Source organism: Populus alba, chromosome 1, assembly GCF_005239225.2.
Source record: "Populus alba chromosome 1, ASM523922v2, whole genome shotgun sequence".
Classification (NCBI taxonomy): domain Eukaryota; kingdom Viridiplantae; phylum Streptophyta; class Magnoliopsida; order Malpighiales; family Salicaceae; genus Populus; species Populus alba.
The window spans coordinates 28,997,228-29,019,655 of NC_133284.1; the positions used below are offsets into that span (position 1 = coordinate 28,997,228).

Consider the following 22,428-nt stretch of genomic DNA (forward strand, 5'->3'; position numbering starts at 1 on the left):
ATGGGCGATGGGCTCAAAACGCTGCAAAATCCCTTATTAGTCCTAACCAAGATTGGGTCATTGGGCTTCATATTTCGATAAATGAAGTTTTTATTTCTCTATGTTTTAATTATTATATCTGTTTTAATAATGATATTCATTTTCTTTATAGTTTTATAAAAACTCACTTATTCGGTAATAAAATTTCTTCCTATATTTTTATACGAATCATTCTTTGGTTAATTAACTTTATTTAGTTCATAAAAAGTCAATTTGTTTAAAGTAATTGTTACAAATTATTAAATTGTATAAAATACTTTTTTGTTTATTTTGAAATTTTTAGTTTTTCATATTATTTTGATGAAATAAAAAAATAAATTTTTTTTAAAAATATATTATTAAAATTATTTTTAAGAATTAAAATATTGACATGACATGTTTTAAATTAAAAAAACATAAAATATTGGAGACATGCTTAATTACTAATGGGCTTGGAGAAAAACTTTGATTTTATCAGTTTCTAAGAAACTGATGATTAAAATGCAAAGACCCAAAACTTGGGGATTCTAGAAATAGAAAGAAAACTCATAATAAAGAAAATACATGCACCCAGGCCACAAAAGCAAACATGGGGTGCATGCAATCTTAGCTCACGAGTCAATCTTAGCTCACGAGTCAACACTCAGCTATCCCCGCTTGTAATTCCTTCTCATAATATAGTTGTATCATACTCGAATTATTTGCACGCAATGTGTAGCGAACCTCTAAGCCAACAACAATGATTTTCCTACAATATTTAGATTAATACACTTATAGGAGATTTATTTCTTATAATCATTTTTTCTGTATTTGAGTAAAAAAAAAAAGTTTGGTATGTATATGTTAATTATTGGTTAAGCCTCGTGAGGGATGGGCCTGGTCCAAATGTTTAGAATAATTACTAAAAAAAGTAATTATTTCCTCTCTCTATATATAAGGACATAACCCATATTAAGACAAAGTTTTTTTTACTTTGAAAGATAATGATTCTCTCTTTCTCTTCTCCTATATTTGACTCTCTAAATTAACTTGACAAGATTTACAAAGATGTTCGTATTGTAAAATATTTTTTTGGTTCTAATAATTGAAGTAGCACTGAAACAATTGAACTAGAAACAAGAATGTGAATTCTCAAATCACCAGTAAGTTTCCTTTAAATCTACAATTGTATCAGGGTATGGTTTTCAAATTTGTTAGATTTTATACAATATATCTATTATAGTACAAACATTTTTTTTTCCTGATACATATTATACATGCTAGTTTTTTGTTTTGCATCGATGACTGCACCATGCATTATTTAAAAGAAGAATTCTAAAAACATTTGTCAAATTTTCATTTCTGAAGACAAAGAGTGTATTTCTATGCTATTTGTCTGGTATTCATATATCAAACAATGTGTATACTTTGTAACAAAGTATGATACAAAAAATTCAGGAACAAAGGCAATGACACTAATTTTTTCAAATTCATATGGACGATGGATAATCAATGTAAGGATAGTAGTTCTGGTAGTGTAAACTGATTTTTTTTTTTTTTAAGTCTATGATGCCATTTTGACATTATGTATCATAAATGCTTATTATTATTATTTTTAAAATTTATTAATTTGAGATAATTAAGTAAATTTTTAGAATTAATTAATCTAATAATTATGCATGGCACCTCTTGCCAAATTGTTCAAAATAATTTGAATGAAGAGTTATCTTTTTAAACTCTACAAATATATTGATATAAAGAGATGTATCTTTAAACTCTACAGACACTTTAGTATGAAATGATATTTTATTTATAAATATCAGTTTGATGTTGACAAAAAAAAACAAGAAATAATCTTATTCTCTCCCTAATTTTTCTCTACAAAATTTATGTTTATGTTTATTAGAAATAAAATTGAATTTTTAATAAACTTATAGAAGTTGTTGTCTATAAATTTAAAGTTTTGCTTTATCCTGAAGGTATATTGCATATCATTTTAACCTTTATAACAATATAATGGGGGGCAATTAATACCTTAAAGATAATGATCTTCAAGCCTCAAAGCCTATTTATTATACGTTTGATTATTATATTTATATGTTTTTGGAATACTTTTTGTTGTAATGGATAAATAACAACAAATTGATCATTTATTGGGTTATACTATTAATAATGTTTATAAAATCAAAGAGCACATTGATTATATCTAACATTGAATGAGTAAACTAACTATGAGTGGTGTTTACGAGTTCTACATGGAACATCAAATGTTAATCGTTCTTAATTCTCTGCTTGAGGAATGGATGTCAGTGCAATTATCGTTGAACTATAGGCTGGAATCCTTAAATTTCAACAATCTCGCTAATGAAATGTTGCTTAATATGGAATTTCAGTATACCAAAAAAGATATACGACACAATGAAAGAAGTGTATGTTATTTGGATGCTGCTGCTAAACTCATTCTATAGTTCGAGCATAATGAACTTGGAGGAGATGACTTTGATGAAGTAGATGATGTAATTGAAGACCCTAATTATATACCTGCAATATAAAATAATTCTAAAATATATTATTCTTAATTTTGTATTTTTTTTGTTAAGATAATTGATTGATTTTTTTGTTGAACTGTATATTTTTTGTAATTTAAGTTTTAATTATATTATATGCATACATATGAAAATATCTATAATTTGATTAGTGATAGTTGTTAGTTGAAACTAGTAACTATAATTTTTGCACTTATTTAAATTTCCAATACTAATTAGACCATCCAAATAAAAATTAATTAAGTGTTTAATATTATTTTCATTTCTATTGTATGTGTTAGATTACTATTTGTTTAATTTAGAATTGAGAGGCAATAGATGTCATTTAAATTGTATTAGATACTACTATTTATAATTAGTGTCAATAGCGCCTGATATGACTGCATATAAGAGTATTATTGTTGATTTGAACCATGAAGACAAGTTAAGTGAAAAGAATAATGATGTTTGGCATCGTAAGATTGAGTATTTCCTGGAAGAGCAATAAATGCTAAAAACAATCACATAACCGATGGTTGAACCTGAGCAAAGAAGCACTGCTCAACACATGTTTGATTTGGAAGCATATCAAAACTATAAGTGTAAAGATCATGTAGCTCAGATTCTGATGTTGAGTAGTATGAGAAATGATATAATGTTGGGTTTTGAAAGGCATCATTCAGTCCAAACAGCTTGAGATGCAATGAAGATTTAGCATAGGAAAACCTCTACTACTAGACTTTGTCAATTAACACTCAAATTTGATGGTTACAAGAAGCATCAAAATTAGATAGTGAAGCAATATCTTACAATCATGTCTAACAAGATCAATAAATTAAGGGGTGTTGAGCATAAGATGATCGATGAACAACAAGTCCAAGCTGTGATCCATTCTTTGCCAAGAAAATAGGAACACATACATGTTAACCTTACCCACGATGACAACATCAAGATATTTGATGATGTTGCTTGTCATGTTGAGCTTGAAAAAGATCGACTTCTCGCTGAAAGCCTATAAACAAGGCTTTCATATCTGAGACTAAGATGTAGGAGCATATGGCTCTAAACATAAGAAGGGAAAATGTAAGAGTCCTAAATATAACAAGAGAGGAATAGAAGCAAATAGTAATATAAGCGCAAGCATAGAAAACATGGTAATAAGAAAGACAAGAATATGAATTGTTTTAATTGTGGTAAACCTGGTCATTTACTTGCAATTGCATTGAACCAAAGACTTATGAGCAACCAACCACATAAACAAGGGATCAAATAAATTTTGGTTGGAAATTTCATCGAATTTCAAAGGGAAATAAGATGCATATACATGAGGAATATTGCTTTTGGTGCTGTGCTTGGGATCGGTACCTACAAACTAGATTTGCAAGGCGGTCGGACACTTTATCTTCATGATGTACTCTACATTTTAAAAGTTCAATGAAATCTTATGTCTGTTCTTGCTATACTGTAATTGAGCTTTTATATTGTGTTTGTTGGTTATTGTGTGAAAATATATATGGATAATAATTTTTATGGTTCTGGTTTTGTATTAAAAGATTTTATGGTGTTAGACATCGTTAATGTATCTATTAAGGATTATGCTTCTATTTATGTTGTTCAAGGTTCTAACACTACTAATAATAATGATATCATGTTATTTATTATTTGTTTTATAGAATATATCATGAGTATCGTATAATATAATTTATTAAAGTATAATGATAGACTTAAATTGACTCACTTATATGAGCAATTACTTCTAACGCTTGTAAGGTGAGTAGAGATGAGATTATTTGAGTTTTAATGCTCAATAAGTGATTTTGGCACAATGAGAGCAATTTTAACTCAAAGTAATTATTGAAAATTCACCTGGGTTGGGACTAAGATGAGATTCTTAAATATAAGAATCAACATGAATGAATTCTTACCATTTATATGTCTATTATGATTGAAGTCCAGTATGAAATTATTCATTTGCCACTAATAATTGTGAGTAAATGAGAATTTCTGATTTGAAGTCCATATTTTTTAGTGACAAGACTAGGACTCGTATGATGTATTTCCTCTAACAAGAAGAGAAACGACATACACTCTTTGTCTTCAAATAAGAAAAGAGTAAGCTCCACTATAACATGTATTTCATATTACATGTACTGATGGCCATTACAGGAATAAAGAATGGATCCTTGCTTTTTTATTAAATGAGTCTTGGAGATCATATATAAGATCTCAATACATTATCATTTGTGACTTTTGACTGTATAATAAGGTATGTATAATGATCTCTATTTTAGGAGTATATCTTATGGTCATTGAATGATTCAACTTAAAGGAATACTTATAAGACAACGAGTTAATTCAGATCTGTATTGATATAAGAGTGAACGAAAAAGTAATTTTAGTTCTATATAAGTTATGTTGTGTTCATTGATTGAGAATCATAGTTTACTCGAATAAATTGATATGATTTAAAATATTTATAATTGTAGACAGAGATGAGGTGATAATTATTGAGGGTATTACTAGAGTGATCATATAAAAATCTCAATACCTCCCTTTTTGATTTTGACTATGTCATGTGGTGATAGTGTAAATGATTGTTACTTTAGGAGTATATACTTATAACAAATGAAAATTTGACTTAAAAGGAATACTTATAGGAAAGCAAGTTAATTCAGATGCAATTGATATAAGAGCGAAAAAAAAAACTCTTAATTTTAGTTTTATATATGTAACTTATTCATCGACAAGGATCATATCACTCGAATAAATTTAATGTGATTTAGAATACTTGTAATTGTAAGGATGAATTGAGTATGAAATCTTGAGAGGATTGAATTATATTCAGTCATGTGTAACTAAAATGCTTGAAGGTATAGTTTACACTTTAAGGAGTAACTAATTATGAAGTTAATGTCTCCTATAAACATGGCCTGTATTATGTTCCTATGTTGGAGCTTCTTTCATTGTGTGCTTCAGGTTGCATAGTCCGTTCATCTAGTATGAAATTCTTCTACAAGTTTAAAAATATAATGTATTAGATAGATCTAATCCTTTATGGATGACTGAGTGATGTTGGTTATTAGGTTAGGCTTGCTTCGTCTATGAGGGATGAGCATAATCCAAAATATTTAGAGGAGTTACTAAAGAAATAACTGCTCCCCTCTCTATTATATATAGGGACATAACCCCATATTAAGATGAAGTTTTAACTTTGAAAGATAATGGTTTTCTCTTTCTCTTCTCCTATTTTTAAACTATGTGAATTAACTTGACAAGATTTATAAAAGATGTTCATACTATGAAATATTTATTTGGTTCTAGTAATCGAAGTAACACTGAAGCAATTGATATAAGAACAAGAAAACGAATTCTCAAATCACTAATAAGTTTCCTTTAAATTCTCAAATCATGCGGGGGAGGAATCACTCTGTCCATCTTTTTTCTCTTTTAAAATTTTGTATTTAACTTTTTTTTTTCAATTTAATTATTTTGTGTTATTTAATTTCATGAAGATAAAATTTTAAATTATAGTTGAAATTTCAAATTAAAAGAGAAATAACTATAATGTACAACATAGGAAAAGCATGCGGCCAATTGCAAAGTCGCTATATTCTTTTTTATTAATTTAATTCTTTTTGTTACTTATTATATGATATAAAGTCTTAAATTATAGTTGAAAATTCAAAATAAAAAGGAGGATCACTTTATGAAATTCGAGGAAAACACGTAGCCAATTTCAAAGCTAGTAAAAAAGCTTTCCAGCCCATATATTTTCCTTTCTCATCTGACTTAGTCATTTTAGCTTTTGAAATTTAAAATTTTAGCCCAAAAATTCATTTTTTCAATCTCAAGCTTTTGGAGAAGAGGGAGAAACTCACTGAAAAAACAGTGAAAGAGAGAGAAAATTGTCGTTTGTCACATAACAATAACAAAAAGAATGATTTTTAATGTCAACGAGTTTCATTCAATGAGAAAAGTCCATATTTGAGCTGTTTTGAGGGCCTTTATCTTATTGAAAAAAAAGTAGACGAGGTTAAGAAATAGGTTTTTTTTTTTTTTTTTCCCCGGATTGATTTTGTGTTTTTTGGATTGATTTAAATGTATTTTGAGTTGAAAAGATTGGTTTATTGACATAGTATAAAAAGTTTATCATATAGTTTTAGGTAAGAATACATTGAAGAAATGTTAAATAAAAAAATATCAAACCTGACTCTTTGACCACCTATTCGAGTAAGTCAGAAATTGGGTAAGTAGATTACATGTTGTCCTTTTTTTTTCAAAAAAAAAATGGACAAACATGATGTTCACTCCTTTTAATAATAAAAAACTTTCTTTAAATAGGTTAGGGGCACTACGACACTTATGCCTAGGTGCTTAACCTCTATATTGTGGGTTTATTACACATTTATTTATTTATTTATTAAATTTTTGAAAATAAATAGCTTTAAGAATATATTAAAAATATAATCTCAATAATAAAAATGTAGTTTTTTTTTTGGTTAAATTATCTAGCATTTTTTATATGGTCCTTTATGATTTTTTTGGTTTTTTTCTTTTTTCTGGCTTATCCGTGTAAAGTTTGTTTATTATTATCAATTTACTTGAACAAATAGACAGTGCTAAGTTCTCTGTTTAATAATAATAATATAAAAAATTAAGCTAAACATATATTAACAACGCTTGTATTTTTTTTATAATAAAAAATTAATGGAGTGTGGATAAAGTTGAGTAGAATATAATAATGCATGAAATAGCATAAAACTAGTTTTTTGACCTACTTATATACATTGTGGGTTAAATTATTTTTTTGTAACCTTATACAAAATATAAAAATATTAGGAATTTAAAAGTTAGACGAAGAATTTTTAAAATATTAAAGCGGTGACATACTCAATAACACATTGTTTTTTTTTTTTAATATATTAAAATGCTAACATATTAAATTTACTAAGCCAACCATGTTTAATCTACTGAACTTTTGATTTGGGATATGAGCACGTGACAACACCATGGAATCCAAATCGAAACAATTAGGACCAATTTCAATTAACCAAAAATTAAAGGTCTAAAAATGAAAAAAAAAACATTAAATAAAAAAAAAGATAAAACAAATGACTTGAGCAAACCTAGAACAGTGGCTCGCACTATGTTGCGGCTCGAACTAGTGTTTTTAAAGAAGAAAGAAAAATCCAAGGTTCTAGTAATTGACATGAATGGATCTATAAGCCATACTAACTTCATAATATGATTAAAAAAATAATAATAAATGATAAAAATAAAATTTTTTTGAGATAACCCATATCATTTTTAAAATTAGTGAAAAATCATATATATATATAAAAAAGAGCCTAATCTCCAAATAAATCAAATGTTAAAGGATAAAAAAAAAAACATGTGCGGGCTTAAGAAAAAAATAATATTGATTTTTTACCTTACACTATGCTACTAGTTAAATATTTATCCTCTAACATTAAAAAAAATGATAAAGTAAATGGAAATGATGGCATGCTAAATGATATATTTTTAAAGATAAATATTGAGCAATTAATTTAAATTTAATTAAAAAAATTCTTTTAAAAAAAAGTTAAATCCAATAAAGAATAAAATATAAAAAGACTCGAGATAAACTAGGTTATTTTTAAAAGCAATGAAAATCCTATAAAAAAACTATAAAATCACGAAACTCAATTTCCAATTAAATCAAATGACAAATGAAAATATTAAAAAAACATGAGTTAAAAAAAAAAATTAACCTGGGTGAATATCCTAAACATGAGTTAAGTTATCAAAATTCATAATCATTTAAATCCTAAATATGGAGTTAATCAATAAGCTTAATTTAATGTTGAAATAAAAAAAAAAAAACAATTTAAAAAACTTGCCAAGATTAAAAAATAACAATGAAAATAATAAAGGTAAAATCTGATACGTATTTATAATGAAAATGATTGAGATTATAAAAAAATAATTTTAAAAAACTAATCTAAAAATAAAATAAGGACCTAATCTAAAATGTAAAAATAAAAATAAAATGAAGAGAGATAAAATAAAATAAAACTCAATTTTAAAAATTAATTCAAATAAAAAAATTAATTAAAAAAACAAAAACCAAATCACAAGGAAAAAAAATTAAAGGGTTGCTGGGAAGGCACAAAGACTAAGGAAAAAAAAGAACAAGAAAAAGAAAAGCTAACTACTACCATATCGCTCAGAATTAAGTCATACATGCCGTCTAGAAGGTAACCTCCACTGTTGCGAATAGAAAAACACTAAGAAAACTGGTTTTTCATTATTGTGAGCCACCATATACCTTGTCTGGAGATGGTGGGGTGACTCACTGACTGGTGTGTTCTATGAACATATTAATAATTATTTTTATTAGTTAATTATTAAATCACCCCTGTTTCCTGTGGCAACGTAATTATTAAAAAAAAATATGTTAAATAATGAATATTGCCTTGAAGCAAAGCCTAAGATTTTTCTAGTGTATGGTTAAAGAAAATTTCAAAAAAACCTTAAAGACGATAGTTAATTTTTTTTTCTAGGTGTAACCGAGTAGTACACCATGCATATATATATATATATATATATATATATATATATATATATATATATGAAAAAATACCAAGAAATCTTATATAACAAATGAATCTAGATAAAAAATTATTTTACCCTGTCTTGAATGTTTTTTTTTTTATGGAAAAAATCACCAATTTACTGTTACAATCCAAGTGAATTAAGGTATACCTGCCGTGGTTTTTTCCAAACCATGTAGATTTGTTAATACTAGTGTGATGTAGGGTTTTTTTTTTTATATATATAATTAAAATAGATACACTTTAATTATATTCGATAATCGAGAAAAAGCTGAGGTGTTTCATAATAGTGCAGCACCCAGCTGTCCTCTCAACCCTCTACTGTCTCATTGGTCCAAACCCTAAAGAATAAACGAAAAAGGGAAAGTCGGTTCTAAATTAAAGTGACTCCTGAAATTACCAATACAACTCAAAAGTGCACTCCCTTTGCCTACCTGGCATCTGACAACCCTCTTTTCAAGCCTTTTCCACTTCCCCATCTACCATGACTAGTCCACCTCCGCTGCTTACGTGCCTGATCTTCGTTGGATACATTATACATCTGTCGAGTAGATTGAGCGAGTATCCATCTGATTCCTTGAGCTAGAAAGTGAGAGAGTGACACGTAGAGTGTAGATTTTTAGAGAATCAAAAATATCTGGCTAAGTCGTCCACGCTGGCACCTATGCAAGATCCAACTATCTGAATTGTCAATAAGATATTAGTCAATTTTACATTTTTTATTAACATAGTCCATATACTTTTTATGTTTTTCAAAATCCACCCAAACTCTTGGTTCATTAAGAATGCAGTCCTTCCGTCCCTAATATTATAATTTCACATTGTTAAATTAACATATATTTTCTTAGCCTGGATTTTATGTTTTTACGAAACTTGTCTTCCATTTAGAGACAAAATAACGGTGTTAGAGATGGAGGGATCACATCCCTAACAAGCCCAGAATAGAGGGGTAGATTTAAATAAAATAGAAGCATAAGAATTTCTTTAAAACATATTAAAAAGTAGAGGGGTGAAAAAAAAAACCCCGATTAACTCTTGAGATATTTGCACTTTTTCTCTCTCAAGAAGACACCCTCAAAAACTAATTTTCCTTTCCTTTCCTTCGAACCAAACAAACAAACCCAACCCCTTCCCTTAATTATCTCCAATTTCTTCTCTGAATCCGATCCAATTCCTTTTTCGATTTTCTAAAAAAAAAATCCAAAAATTCTCCAATTTCAATATTTTTTGTTTTTTCAACTACCATGGGAGAAGAAATGAAAATGAGTGAATACGAAATCAACGATGAAGATAACATCAACAGGGACGATGATAGAATTGATGTGTGGGAGATGGGATTACCTACACCTTATGATCTCACTCCTTTATCACAACCGTTGATCCCACCTGAACTTGCTTCCGCCTTCAACATCTCCCCTGAGCCTCACCGTACTCCACTCGATGTCAACCGAGCTTCCCAGAACACTCTCTCCAATCTCCACGGTCAATTAAACGCCCTATCGTCTTACAACTTCAAGTCCTTCAACGAAACGACAGGTCAAACGCACGACCCTATGGTAGTCGAGTTAGAGGAGGAGGAGGAGGAGGAGGATGTGACCGAGGCGATGGATCGGGACGGGTCCGGATCCGATGCCAGGAAGTTGAGGAGGATTGATTCTGAAGAGGCGGATTCAGCCTTGAGGACGGAGAATTGGGTGGATGACCCATCATCTGCTGCGGCGAGGACTTTGAAACGGCCACGGCTGGTGTGGACCCGCAGCTGCATAAGAGATTTGTTGATGTGGTGGGCCACTTAGGGATGAAAAACGCGGTCCCGAAAAACAATTATGCAGTGGATGAATGTCGAGGGTTTGACTCGCGAGAATGTAGCTAGTCATTTGCAAAAGTACCGGCTTTATTTGAAGAGGAAACAGGGGTTGTCGAGTGAAGGACCCTCTGCTTCTGATCAGTTGTTTGCGTCCACTCCTGTGCCGCAGAGTTTGCACGAGAGCGGCGGCGGAAGCTGTGGGGGTGGGAATTTCGGAATGCCAATTCCAGTGCCTTATCATCATCCCGCCACCACGGCTGGTGGGATGATGCCAATGCCGGTTTATGGACATATGGGGATCCAAATGGTGAATGATCATGTTCATAATAATAATAATAGCAATAATTATCAGCATCAGCAAGTTAGTATGAATAGTCATCAAAATGGGTATAATGGAAATGTTGCTTTGCTAATGGGGAATAAGCATGTTCATAATAGTAGCAATAAGCATCAGCATCAGCAAGTTAGTACGAATAGTCATCAAAATGGGTATAATGGAAATGTTGCTTATGGACATATGTTTCAGCTGAGGGATTGGAATGGGACTAATTATGGTCCATACTCGCATCATCCTCATCATGCAGTATCTAATGATAATATGTGATGTTGGGAGGAGATTTTTTTTGGAATTCAATAGGAAAAGAGGTCAGTGCTGCTTTCAGTTGGATTTGTTGGATATAAATTAGTTGTCAATTTCTGTTATTATCTGTCTGAAAGTGTATTCATGAATTAAAAATGAAGCTCTGTAGCTTTAAATTAAAGTATGACTTGGGAAAAATTCTAATTTTGAATTAGCCCTTGTTAGTATTTGATTTTGATGAGTGTGCATATATAGAATCGGCGGAGCTTGCGTTTCATTGCTTAAAGTCACTTGTAGAACAGGTGCCTTCCACTGCAAATGCATTGCACCAGGGACCAGTGCTTTAAACTGGTTCTTCGTCAATTGCAATATTTCTTCAAGGTCACAATGGATGCTATTCCTAGGATTGAGATACTCCTTGCAAATGTATTCCTCAACATGCCATTGTGTTTTACTTGTTTGCTTTACAATTGATTTTATGAACACCAATTTATCAAATGTATCAATGGCAATTAACATATACCATTCACCTGAAGCCTTAAAACATTTGATGGATGTATTTGAGCACTCATTTTCCTCCAAACAGACATCTAGAAGACCAAGTTAACTATACACTCATCTTCTTCCAAATCCTCAATCCCAAGCTAGTTGGGGTCAGCTATTTATTTATTCACATTTTATTGGAGCCTCTAATTTTTTTGGTAGAAAACAACTAAGTTCAATTTATGAACTCTATAGCTTGCACTTTTTTCTATGTGCAACGAGAATTTGTGTTTAAATTCTGTTGTGAAAACTGAAGAGGGTAAAAAATATGTACTTGTTACAGGTTCTAAGTGACAGGGAAGGAACCCCCCTCTCCTTTAACTCCTAAATGTGCACACAATCACCTAGAATATCTAGAAATCTGAAATTTTAAGATACCATCACATCGTAGGGAGATGGATATACAATGTCATCCTCTATCAAGCCTGCACAAAGACTTCAAGATGATAATACCACAGCATTATGCTTACACTCTGTGCACTTGCAAACTGTTGGCTGATAATAATTGTTGTAATTGGGGGAGTGAAGGAGTCGTATATTTAGGGTTAATGTGCATGGAATCGCTTTTAACCTGAAAAATTAAACCTTTTCTTGAATACTTAATACTTGCATGGCCATGATGTAAAGAGTTTGAATGCGAAACAAAAAAAATACAACTTAACTAGATGAAAGCTTGTAGATATCTGTCAATTTGCACCCTTGAACTGAAGTAGGCTCTTCTATAGATACCGGAAGGTGCATGCTGTTGCATCTGTCATTGTCCCACTTTTATCTCAAACTTTTTTGGTTTGCCTGTATGTACTTTATATGATCTGTATTGATCTTTATGTAAGATACTTTTGGGTCGACAATTTTTTCTTTCTCGTTTTTCATTTTCATGATGTTATTATGTGATAGTTTTTCATGATGTTATCATGTGATAGTTTATGTGCAGAATGATTAGTGCGGTTAGAAGTTTGCTTTTCTTTCTCTATGATACAAGTCAGGTACTAAACTTTTTCCAGCAAAAAAGTTGGTATTTTAATTTCCAAGTTTTGATCAGTACTTGTGCTAGAGTGGTCCTTATTCATTTTCTTTTATTTTTCTTGTATTGAGAATGAATTCTAGAGCCTTATCTTGCTGACTAGTGTGATCTCTTTTGAGATGGTTTTGATGCCCTTTGATTTAGACTTGTAGTGATGTCAAACTTACAGGTTTGCAGTCCACCTATGTTTCGATCAGGTCCCCTTTATTTGTTCTAAGATTTACATCCCTGGTAGTTGCACACTTTCTGTTACGGTGCTTTTAGCTGATTGGCTAGAGAGGTGTTGCAATTAACATTATTTCTTTTTCCATAGATTCTGGAGATTGAGTAACCTGGCATAACTGTTGGAAGTTGCTGAAATTTAAGCACTTTACAAAAATTAGGGGGTTTGCAGGAAGAATTGTGTGGAGACATATCGGAGGCATATTTCCAGAGATTGTTAGGCTCTGCATGGGTCAGGAAAACTTGCAATCCTTTTTTGAATATATATCTCATTGTACTTACCTGATGGCAGCAGGAACCTCAAGATGTTACTTATCATTGCTTCCATGATGATAAGTAATAGCTTACATTCTTAACTTCTTCAATTGATATATGCTGAATAAAGTGTGTATTATTGGATGTGGCAAACCGTCTTCTAGGGCAACATAACAAATCTATAAAGGAACACTAAGCAAATTCAACCTAACATGTGATAATGTTTCAAAATCCGGAACGAGGTTTTTTGGACAATGAATAATTATATGTTCATATCAATATTTTATTTTTCAAAGCTTATGTGGCTGATGATTGGTAATAAAAGGCTTAACACTTGCAAAACATTCATTTTTAATAGGGTTAGAGGACTTTTAGATGATAAAATTAATAACTTTTAAGAAAAAGATTGTGAATGAAATTTAAATTTGAAGAGTGTTTATTCTTGTTTGGTATGGTAAATACTCTAAGATTTAAAAGTATTAGTGTCGTCATTTTATTAGAGTGAAGGATCGAAGAGTCATTTCTTTCTTATAACATTAATAAAGGATACACATTCTTTATATAACATTAATAAGGGATAAATATCCCTTACACTATTAATAAGATGAAAATATAATAGGCTATTGAGATATTTTTTATTCACTTAAAGTGCAGGGAGGCGAATATCCCTGATATTAATATTTTATATTAAAAGTCATAAGAATAAATAAACAGAGTCTTATGGTCAGAATAAACAAACCAAGCTTTATGGTCGGACATGAAGGTTATGATGATCTCAAGACATTGGATGGTTGACCAGATTGCTTTTCAAAGGCTGAGGGCTGAGAAAGCTACAATGGAGGTTGAGCCAAGAGAGCTCAAGATAGCACCTCTAGTGCTGAAGAAAGATATAAGAGGTTATGTCCTTCAGTTGAACTCCATTGAAAAGGAGCTTTGTCTAGCTCACGATGAAATGGCTTCCTTAAGGCAGAGGATGATTGAGATGAGGGCATCCTACGAGGCTTTGAAAGCAAAGCTCCTTATAGCTAGAGAAGAAGTCAATAACTCTTGTAAGAGGATGGAGGCTTTGAGGAGTTCTAGGAGATATTTGAAGGGTTTCAGTGTTGAAGGAGATGGCTGAAGACAAGATTTTCCTTGCCATGTCTTTCTTATATTTCCTTAACCTGTAAACGAGAATTCAAGTGGAGAATGTGTCAGTTCAAAACTGCACTCGAGAGTAGGGATATGAGATCAACCCTTGATGAATGGATAAGAGACCTTTAGGCATTACTTAGAAAAAACAAAAATGTATTTTTGTCATTTTGAATAAGTCATGCATATATTAAAAACTTACATTCTTATTCTCATTGACTATGATGTTTTTTTTTTCAAATAATCAGAATGTTAAGCGTGAAGGAGACTCTTTTTCTTCCATATCTTGTAAATGGAAGGTGTTTGCTTTTACCACCCTTGTGAATTTGAATGGAGCATCCCATTTTAAGGCCAACTTGCTCTTTCTTTTTATCTTACTCGTAACTTTTAATTTCTTCAACACCAAATCCCCAAACTTGAATATTCTATTCTTAACTCTAACATTATGGTACTGGTTTTACGTTGATAAACTTCATTTTTTATCATTACAATCAAACAAGATTCTTCTAAGAAATCTAGATTAACCCTAAGGCCTTGTTAATTGCTTTTTAATGTATAATGGATGACTCGATGACCTAGACACCCAATCTCAGCTGGGATCATGGTCTCAATTTCAAAGGTTAGGAAAAATGAAAATTTTCTAGTAGATATCTTCTAGGTAGTATAAAATCTCATTTAACAATTCTGTTCACTCTAATTTGGCATATGTTATCTTCTTTTTAAGTCCATTGAGAAAGACCTTGTTGGTGAGTTCAACTTGGTCATTTGTCTTGGGGTGAGAAACTGAGGAGAATTGATGGTCAATGTGAAGCCCTTCAACATTGCTCTTTTATCTTATAACTATCAAACTATGTCCTATTATTAGTGATCAAGATTTTGATAACTCCAAATCTATAAATGATATTCTTCCACAAGAAAAAGATGATGTTATTAGTGGTGATATCTGCCAAAGTCGACATTTCATGAAAATCCATTATTTTTTGCTTAAAATTATTATTTTTTAATGTTTTTGGATTGTTTTGATGTGTTGATGTAAAAAATTATTTTAAAAAATAACAAATATTATTTTAATGCATCTTCACACGAAAAGTACTTTGAAAAACAATTATTACCACACTCTCAAACACCTTCGAAGTAGTCTATGACTATCAATATGAACTGTCTATTCCACGTGGCTTTTGGGAAAGGACCTAATATTACATCCACCATTGGATAAAAAGCCATAAGGAAGATATGGTTGGTAACTCTGTAGAGGGTTGTCTAGAGACTGGTGTAAACTTATGACATTGATCATATCTTTTCACCAAGTTATTGGCATCGTCTAGGATGGTTGGCAAGTAAAATCTTGCATTGGTGACCTGAGCAACAAGAGTTCTATAACTGGCGTGAAAACCACAGATTTCTCTATGAATTTCCCTTACAACATAAGTGTTTTCTCTAAGGGACATGCAATTTAACAAAAGAGCCAGAGCAAATCGTCTATATAAGATCATTTCAACCAAACAATACCTTGTTGATCATCTGATTAAACGAATGACCTCATTTCTGTCCAGGAGAAACTCCTAGTTGGCAGATAATCTTTGAAGGGAGTTCTCCAATTGTTCTTTGTGTCAACTAGGTTAGCCACTAAAACTTCCTCTATGCTTGATTTTTTTAAATTTTCAATCCATACATCCTGAGAGAGTTCAACTAAATTAGAGCTTGCTGGTTTTGACAAGATATTTGCCTTGCCATTCTCATTTATTGGAATTGTATCAATTGAAATTTCTTGGCCTTTGTCTTTTTGCGAGAACGACCTTCAGAGGGACTAGAAATCATTGGGTTTGATAGCTCTCAGTGTCATTTGTCCTAGCCTCCTTTGAATAATGTAACTGTCTCCTAGCTTAGAAGAAAACTTGTTGTTGAGAAGCTAAAACTAAGGGTGCAACCTCATGTGTCAAGACTCGTTAGGCTTGATTTTTTCCTTGAGTGACCATCACTATCTCGGTAAAGAGCCAAACCTAATTAAAGAATTGTTAAAGCTACGATGAAGCAAATATACAAACAATTATAAAGAGGTATATGAAACATTCCATTCTAGATGTATCTTGATTGTTTGTCATGAAGTAACTCAGAAAGTTTAATAACCAAAATTATAAAAACGTAGGTGGCATTTTGACCAAGTCTCCCATGTAAGGTGCCAAATGATGATGTTCAAATGTAATTTGTTTTTATAGTTAAAAGTTTTACCAAAACTATTCTTTAACCAACAATAGTTATTATTCAAAAACAAAACAATACAAAACAATCACCCCGTCTCAAACTACATAAATAAGGTAAAAATTAAAAAATTTTATGGTGCCAGAATGTGTCTTTCGTTCTCTGCTAATTGATCTAACATTTTTGTTACTCTCCCTAATATTTATTTTTCAATACTCAGTTTCTTAGCATTACGATCCCAGCAAAGATCTAATATAAGAATATGGATTCTGAGTATAAGAATCTTCAACCAATATTGCAACTTTCATTTAAGCATCTTAATTTTTTCATTTGTGGATGTTATTACTTAACGTTGACACTTCCTAAACCAAATACATATTTTGTTTTACAACATTGTTGTTTGGGGTTCTGATATAACTTGTATTTCATGATTTTTTTAATAAAAAACTATTTAAATTTTTTTTTTAAATTTTTTTTTGGATCATTTGAATATATTAATGTTAAAAATAATTTTTTAAAAATAAAAACATATATTATTTTAGTTTTTTTTTTAATAAAAAAATATTTTTAAAATCAATTCTCCAACATTAGCCGTTGGCAACCACATAGGCTAAGAAAGGAAGGTGGATAAGTTTTAACATCTAATCCAAGTTCTTTTTTTCTTTTTTTTTTTAACAGCATTTTTTTTTTTAAAGTTGATGGGAGGAGAATCTGGTAAAGGATTTGGAGAATAAAGAGAGATACGTGCCCACTAAAATTTGGTGAAGGATAACGAATGAAGAGTCACTTTATGCCTATTCTTTGGTTTTTCAATTACAAGAATGGAATGGTGGAGGGGCAGATTGCTTTCAATACAAGAATGGATTAATATTAATAATAATTATTATTTTTTTATATTTTAAAAATATTTTTAAAAAAAATTTAATTTTTTTTAGATTATTTTGATATACTGATATTAAAAAATATTTTTTAAAAAATAAAATAATATTATTTAATATATTTTTAAATAAAAAATACTTTAAAAAACTATTAAAAAAAAATTCCTTTCTTATCTTACTTGTACGGAACCACAGGGGCAAATACGCGGGCCAAAATACCGAGAAATGACTTTGTTTTCCTGGATAGCGAAGGAGGTAAATGGTTTTGGTCATCTCCTAGCATTCTCTGCCGCAACAGCAGCAATATAGCGAAGAGCTCTTTCATGAAAATCCGTCAACTAAAGAAGCATTTAATTGGCAGGACTATCAAAGGTTGGCCAATAATAACATATAAACAAAAACATACTAACAGGATGAGGGTATTAAGATCAATTAAAGGAAAAGAGAGGCAAGCATTGATGATCATGCAATTGCCTTTGGCAAGATTTAATTGCACAGAATAACTACAAGCTACCAAAAAACAAAACTGGAAGAAAAGAAGAGGGTCCACTGTGCATAAATATTATATATATCAGCAATAGCTGTTCTAACCATGCTTATATATCAGGTGGCTTCCTCTATCCAACTGCACCCCGGAAAGTTTTTCAGCCTTTTACGTTTCATCATCTTCTTAGACCTTGATACGTTCTCCCAGCTACCAGCATCAGCGTACAAATTTGACATAAGCATATTATTCCCAGCATTCTCAGGCTCAAGCTCAGCCAAATGCCTAGCTGCCACCTCAGCAAGACCTATATCCCCATGATTCCTACACGCCCCTAATAATGCTCCCCATACGAATAAATCAGGCTTAACAGGCATTTTCTTAATCATGTCATAAGCCTCATTAAGATTTCCAGCCCTACCAAGAAGATCCACCATGCATGCATAATGCTCTAATCTTGGAACAATCTTGTACTTCTGTTGCATCAAGAGAAGCAAGCTTTGTCCATGTTCAACCATTCCAGCATGACTACAAGCAGTGAGGACAGCCGTGAAAGTCAAGTGATCGAGCTTGTTTCCCTCTGATTTCTCCATTTGATCAAAAAGCTCAATTGCTTCATCACAGTAACCATGATTTGCATACCCAAAAATCATCGAATTCCAAGTAACCGTATTCCTCTCAGGCATCATATAAAATAGCATACTTGCTTCTGATATAAAACCACATTTGGCATACATGTCAACGAGAGCACTTCTTACATATATATCATCTTCAACTCTAATCACCACTGCATAGCCGTGTATCTCCCTCCCTCTCCTTACATTAGCCATGGTCGCGCAAGCAGCCAAAACAGTACTAATTGTAGCAGAAGTTGGAAGAAATCCCTGGCCCAACATCTGTTTAAATGCATCAAAAGCTGCCTCGTTACGAAAATTTTGCACCAACCCTGATATAACCGAAGTCCAAGAAATCACATCAGGCTCCACTCCCTTGCTGATCATCAATTCAAACATCTTTGAAACCATTGCATCATCACCCTTTTGTGCAAACCCCGAAATCAAGATATTCCAAGTTATTACATTAGGCTTGATACCCAATTTTTCCATTTTATCCATCAAAGCAAATCCTTCTTTAGCAAAACCATGTTGACCATAACCCGAAAGCATGGCATTCAAAGCCACCAAGTCTTTCTCCACCATCCTATCAAACACTCGCCGTGCCTTTTCAACTTCTCCACATTTAGAGTACATATCGATCAATGAACTAATAACATAAACATCCGATTCAATCGAATACTTCAAAATAACAGAGTGCAAAATCCTCCCAGTTTGCACATCATACACATGACCACAACATTTGAGTACGCTAGGTATAACAAACTTGTTGGCCCCTAAACCCTGCTTTTGCATTTCAGAGAAAACACTCAAAGCTTCTTGAATAAGCCCACGACGAGAATAGGCCCCAATGAGCACAATCCAACGGCGGATATTTGACTCGGGAATTTTGTCGAACAACTTGCGAGCGTCAGATAACTGCCTAGTTTCTACATAGAAAGAGATGAGTTTGGAGGCAAAATGGGTCAAACGAGCTAAACCGTTAATGATGAGATGAGCATGAAGTTTTTTCCCTTGCTGTAATGCTCGATCACGACCGTATGTTTCGATGAGATGAAAATAAGTTTCCGATGATGATCGAAATGAACGGCGTGATATGATTAAGATGGGAAGCTTATGGTGGGGTCTAAAAAATGCTAAAGTTCCCTTGAATTGGTAACGGGAAAGAAGCAGGCACATTTCAGATTTCTCCTCAGCTTCTCGAATCCCAGTTCCAGTGCATTTCTTTCTTTCTTTCCTGGGCCTTGAGGCAATAGAGGATTCTTGTTGCCCAACAAGCGACCTGTCGTTCCTTGTCAAACTTATAAAAGTAACTTAAAGAAAGCTGCAAGGGAGAGTTTGGTGTGGGGACTTGCTAGTTTTGTTGTATGAAACAATTTTGAGACTTTAAAGATATTTGTATTTATCTATTTAAAGAATGTTAAAAGTAAGAAAAATTAACATTTCTTGGGACATTAAACTTTTGAAACTTTAGGGTATGGTTTTGGATATGGCCAAATCACTTGCATTTCCTCTTCCACTTTGGAGAGAAAGGAGGAGCAAAAGGTTTTACAAGAACAAATCACCTGAGGAGGTATCTTGGGGTGGCTCTGATTCATGGAAGGATAAAGAATGCGCTTATAGCTATATTGTTGATGGAGCACAGCAGAGATTGGCTGGTTGGAAGGTGGACAAGCTTTCATTGGCTGGAAGAGTTGCTCTTTGTCAATCGGTCATTCAAGCCCTGCCTTTGTATACAATGCAATCTGCAAAGTCTTCCAAAATCTACTTGTGAGGATGTTGAGACGATTTGTAAGCGTTTCATTTGGGGAGATCAGGAGCATGCTGGACTACGGTGGTTTGGGTCTTAAAAATCTTGAAGCCATGAACGAAGCTTTGTTAATGGAGTTTGTTTTGGGTTTTGATGAAAGGGAATGATCAGTCCTGGGTTCATGTGCTGAGGGATAAATACATGAGAAAGGATGGTTCTGATTTCGGGTGGTTAGCAAAGCCTGATTCGTCTCCTCTATGGAAGACTGTTGATTACGACAAATATACAATAAAGAGTAAAATATTCTCTGCAACTTGTATTATTTATCTTATTTGGCAGCTATATCTAGATGGCATTAAGGAGGCCTATTCTACTTAGAATTTTATTCTAAATTGGGCAACAATTTGTACAATGAAACTAATAGATTTCCTATAATATTAGGATCCATACATATCTTGCCGGCTAACACTCCCTCTCAAGTTGGTTTATAGATGTTTATCATATTTAACTTGCCAATCATAAAACAAAAGTCCTTGTCTGACACTGTGTTGGTGAGGACATTAGCTAGTTGATTTGTAGAGTTAACAAACAGGAAACATATAATTTTTTGATCTAGTTTCTCTTTGATAAAATGACGATCTATTTCGACATATTTAGTTTGATCATATTGAATAGGATTGTGTGCAATCTGAATTGCCACTTTATTATCACAGTACATATTAATATGATTTGTATATTTGATCTCTAAATCCTTCATAACAATCTTGATCCATAACAACTCACATATTCCCTAAGCCTTTGCTCGAAATTTTGCTTCTGCACTAAATCTTGCTACCACTTTCTATTTTTTACTTCTCTAAGTAATCAAATTCCCTTCCACAAAGGTCAGATAACCAGATGTAGACTTCCTGGTTGTTTGATCCCCTGCCCAATTTGCATCAGTGTAGCCTTCAATATTTGAGACACCATTCTTTGAGTACAATAAACCTTTGCCAGGCGCACCTTTGAGATATCTCAAGATCTTGTAGACTGTATCCATATGCTCCTCACTTGATGCATGCATAAGTTAGCTCACAATACCCACAACATATGTTATATCCAGCCTAGTATGGGTTAGATAGATTAGCTTACCCACAAGTCTTTGATATTGGCCTATATCTGTAGGGATTTGATCTGGAAGGATCCCAAGTCGATGATTCATTTGTATTGGTGTTTCAACCGGTTTGCAGGCGAGCATCCCAGTCTCACTTAGAAGATCCAATACGTATTTATGTTGTGAGAGGGAAATTCCTTGTTTGGACCTTGCTATTTCAATGCCAAGAAAGTACTTTAGTTGTCCCAAATCTTTCATTTTGAATGTTGCAAATAAGTTTTCTTGTGGTGTCCTCATTTCTTCAGAATCATCACCTGTCAAAATCATGTCATCTACATACACAATCAATGCCGTTACTTTTTCATCTTTATGTTTTACAAATAACGTATGATCTGCATTACTCTATTGATAGCCGGTTGCTTTCATTGCTAGAGTAAACCTCCCAAACCAAGCTCAAGAAAACTGCTTCAACCCATACAAAGCCCTCTTTAGTTTGCACACTCTGCCTTCATGTTTAGAACTCTGTTTTATTATTCCAAGCTGGAGTTCCATGTATACCTCTTCTTCTAGATCACCGTTTAAGAAGGCATTTTTTACATCGAATTCTTGTAGAGGCCAATCTCTGTTTGCAGCAATGGATATGAGAATACGAATGGTGTTGAGCTTGGCTACTGGTGTAAAGGTCTCCTGGTAGTCAATACCATATTTTTAGGCATACCCCTTGCCTACG

At 32.2% G+C, this 22,428-nt stretch overlaps 1 protein-coding gene and 1 pseudogene across 1 annotated transcript; one reads left to right on the forward strand and one right to left on the reverse strand.

Moving 5' to 3' along the window:
• The first annotated feature begins 10,207 nt into the window (after nt 1-10,207).
• Nucleotides 10,208-13,957, forward strand: LOC118032958 (transcription factor BOA-like; annotated as a pseudogene).
• Nucleotides 13,958-18,091: 4,134 nt separating this feature from the next.
• LOC118032957 (pentatricopeptide repeat-containing protein At5g59600) lies at nt 18,092-20,890 on the reverse strand. Its single transcript, XM_035037763.2, has one exon. It carries the CDS (start codon nt 20,032-20,034, stop codon nt 18,361-18,363), a length of 1,674 nt encoding a protein of 557 aa, XP_034893654.1. The 5' UTR covers nt 20,035-20,890; the 3' UTR covers nt 18,092-18,360.
• Nucleotides 20,891-22,428: the final 1,538 nt, after the last annotated feature.

Coding starts and splice junctions, on each gene's coding strand:
- LOC118032957 (XM_035037763.2), bottom strand. CDS start 20,034: ATGTGCCTGCTTCTTTCCCGTTACCAATTCAAGGGAACTTTAGCATTT.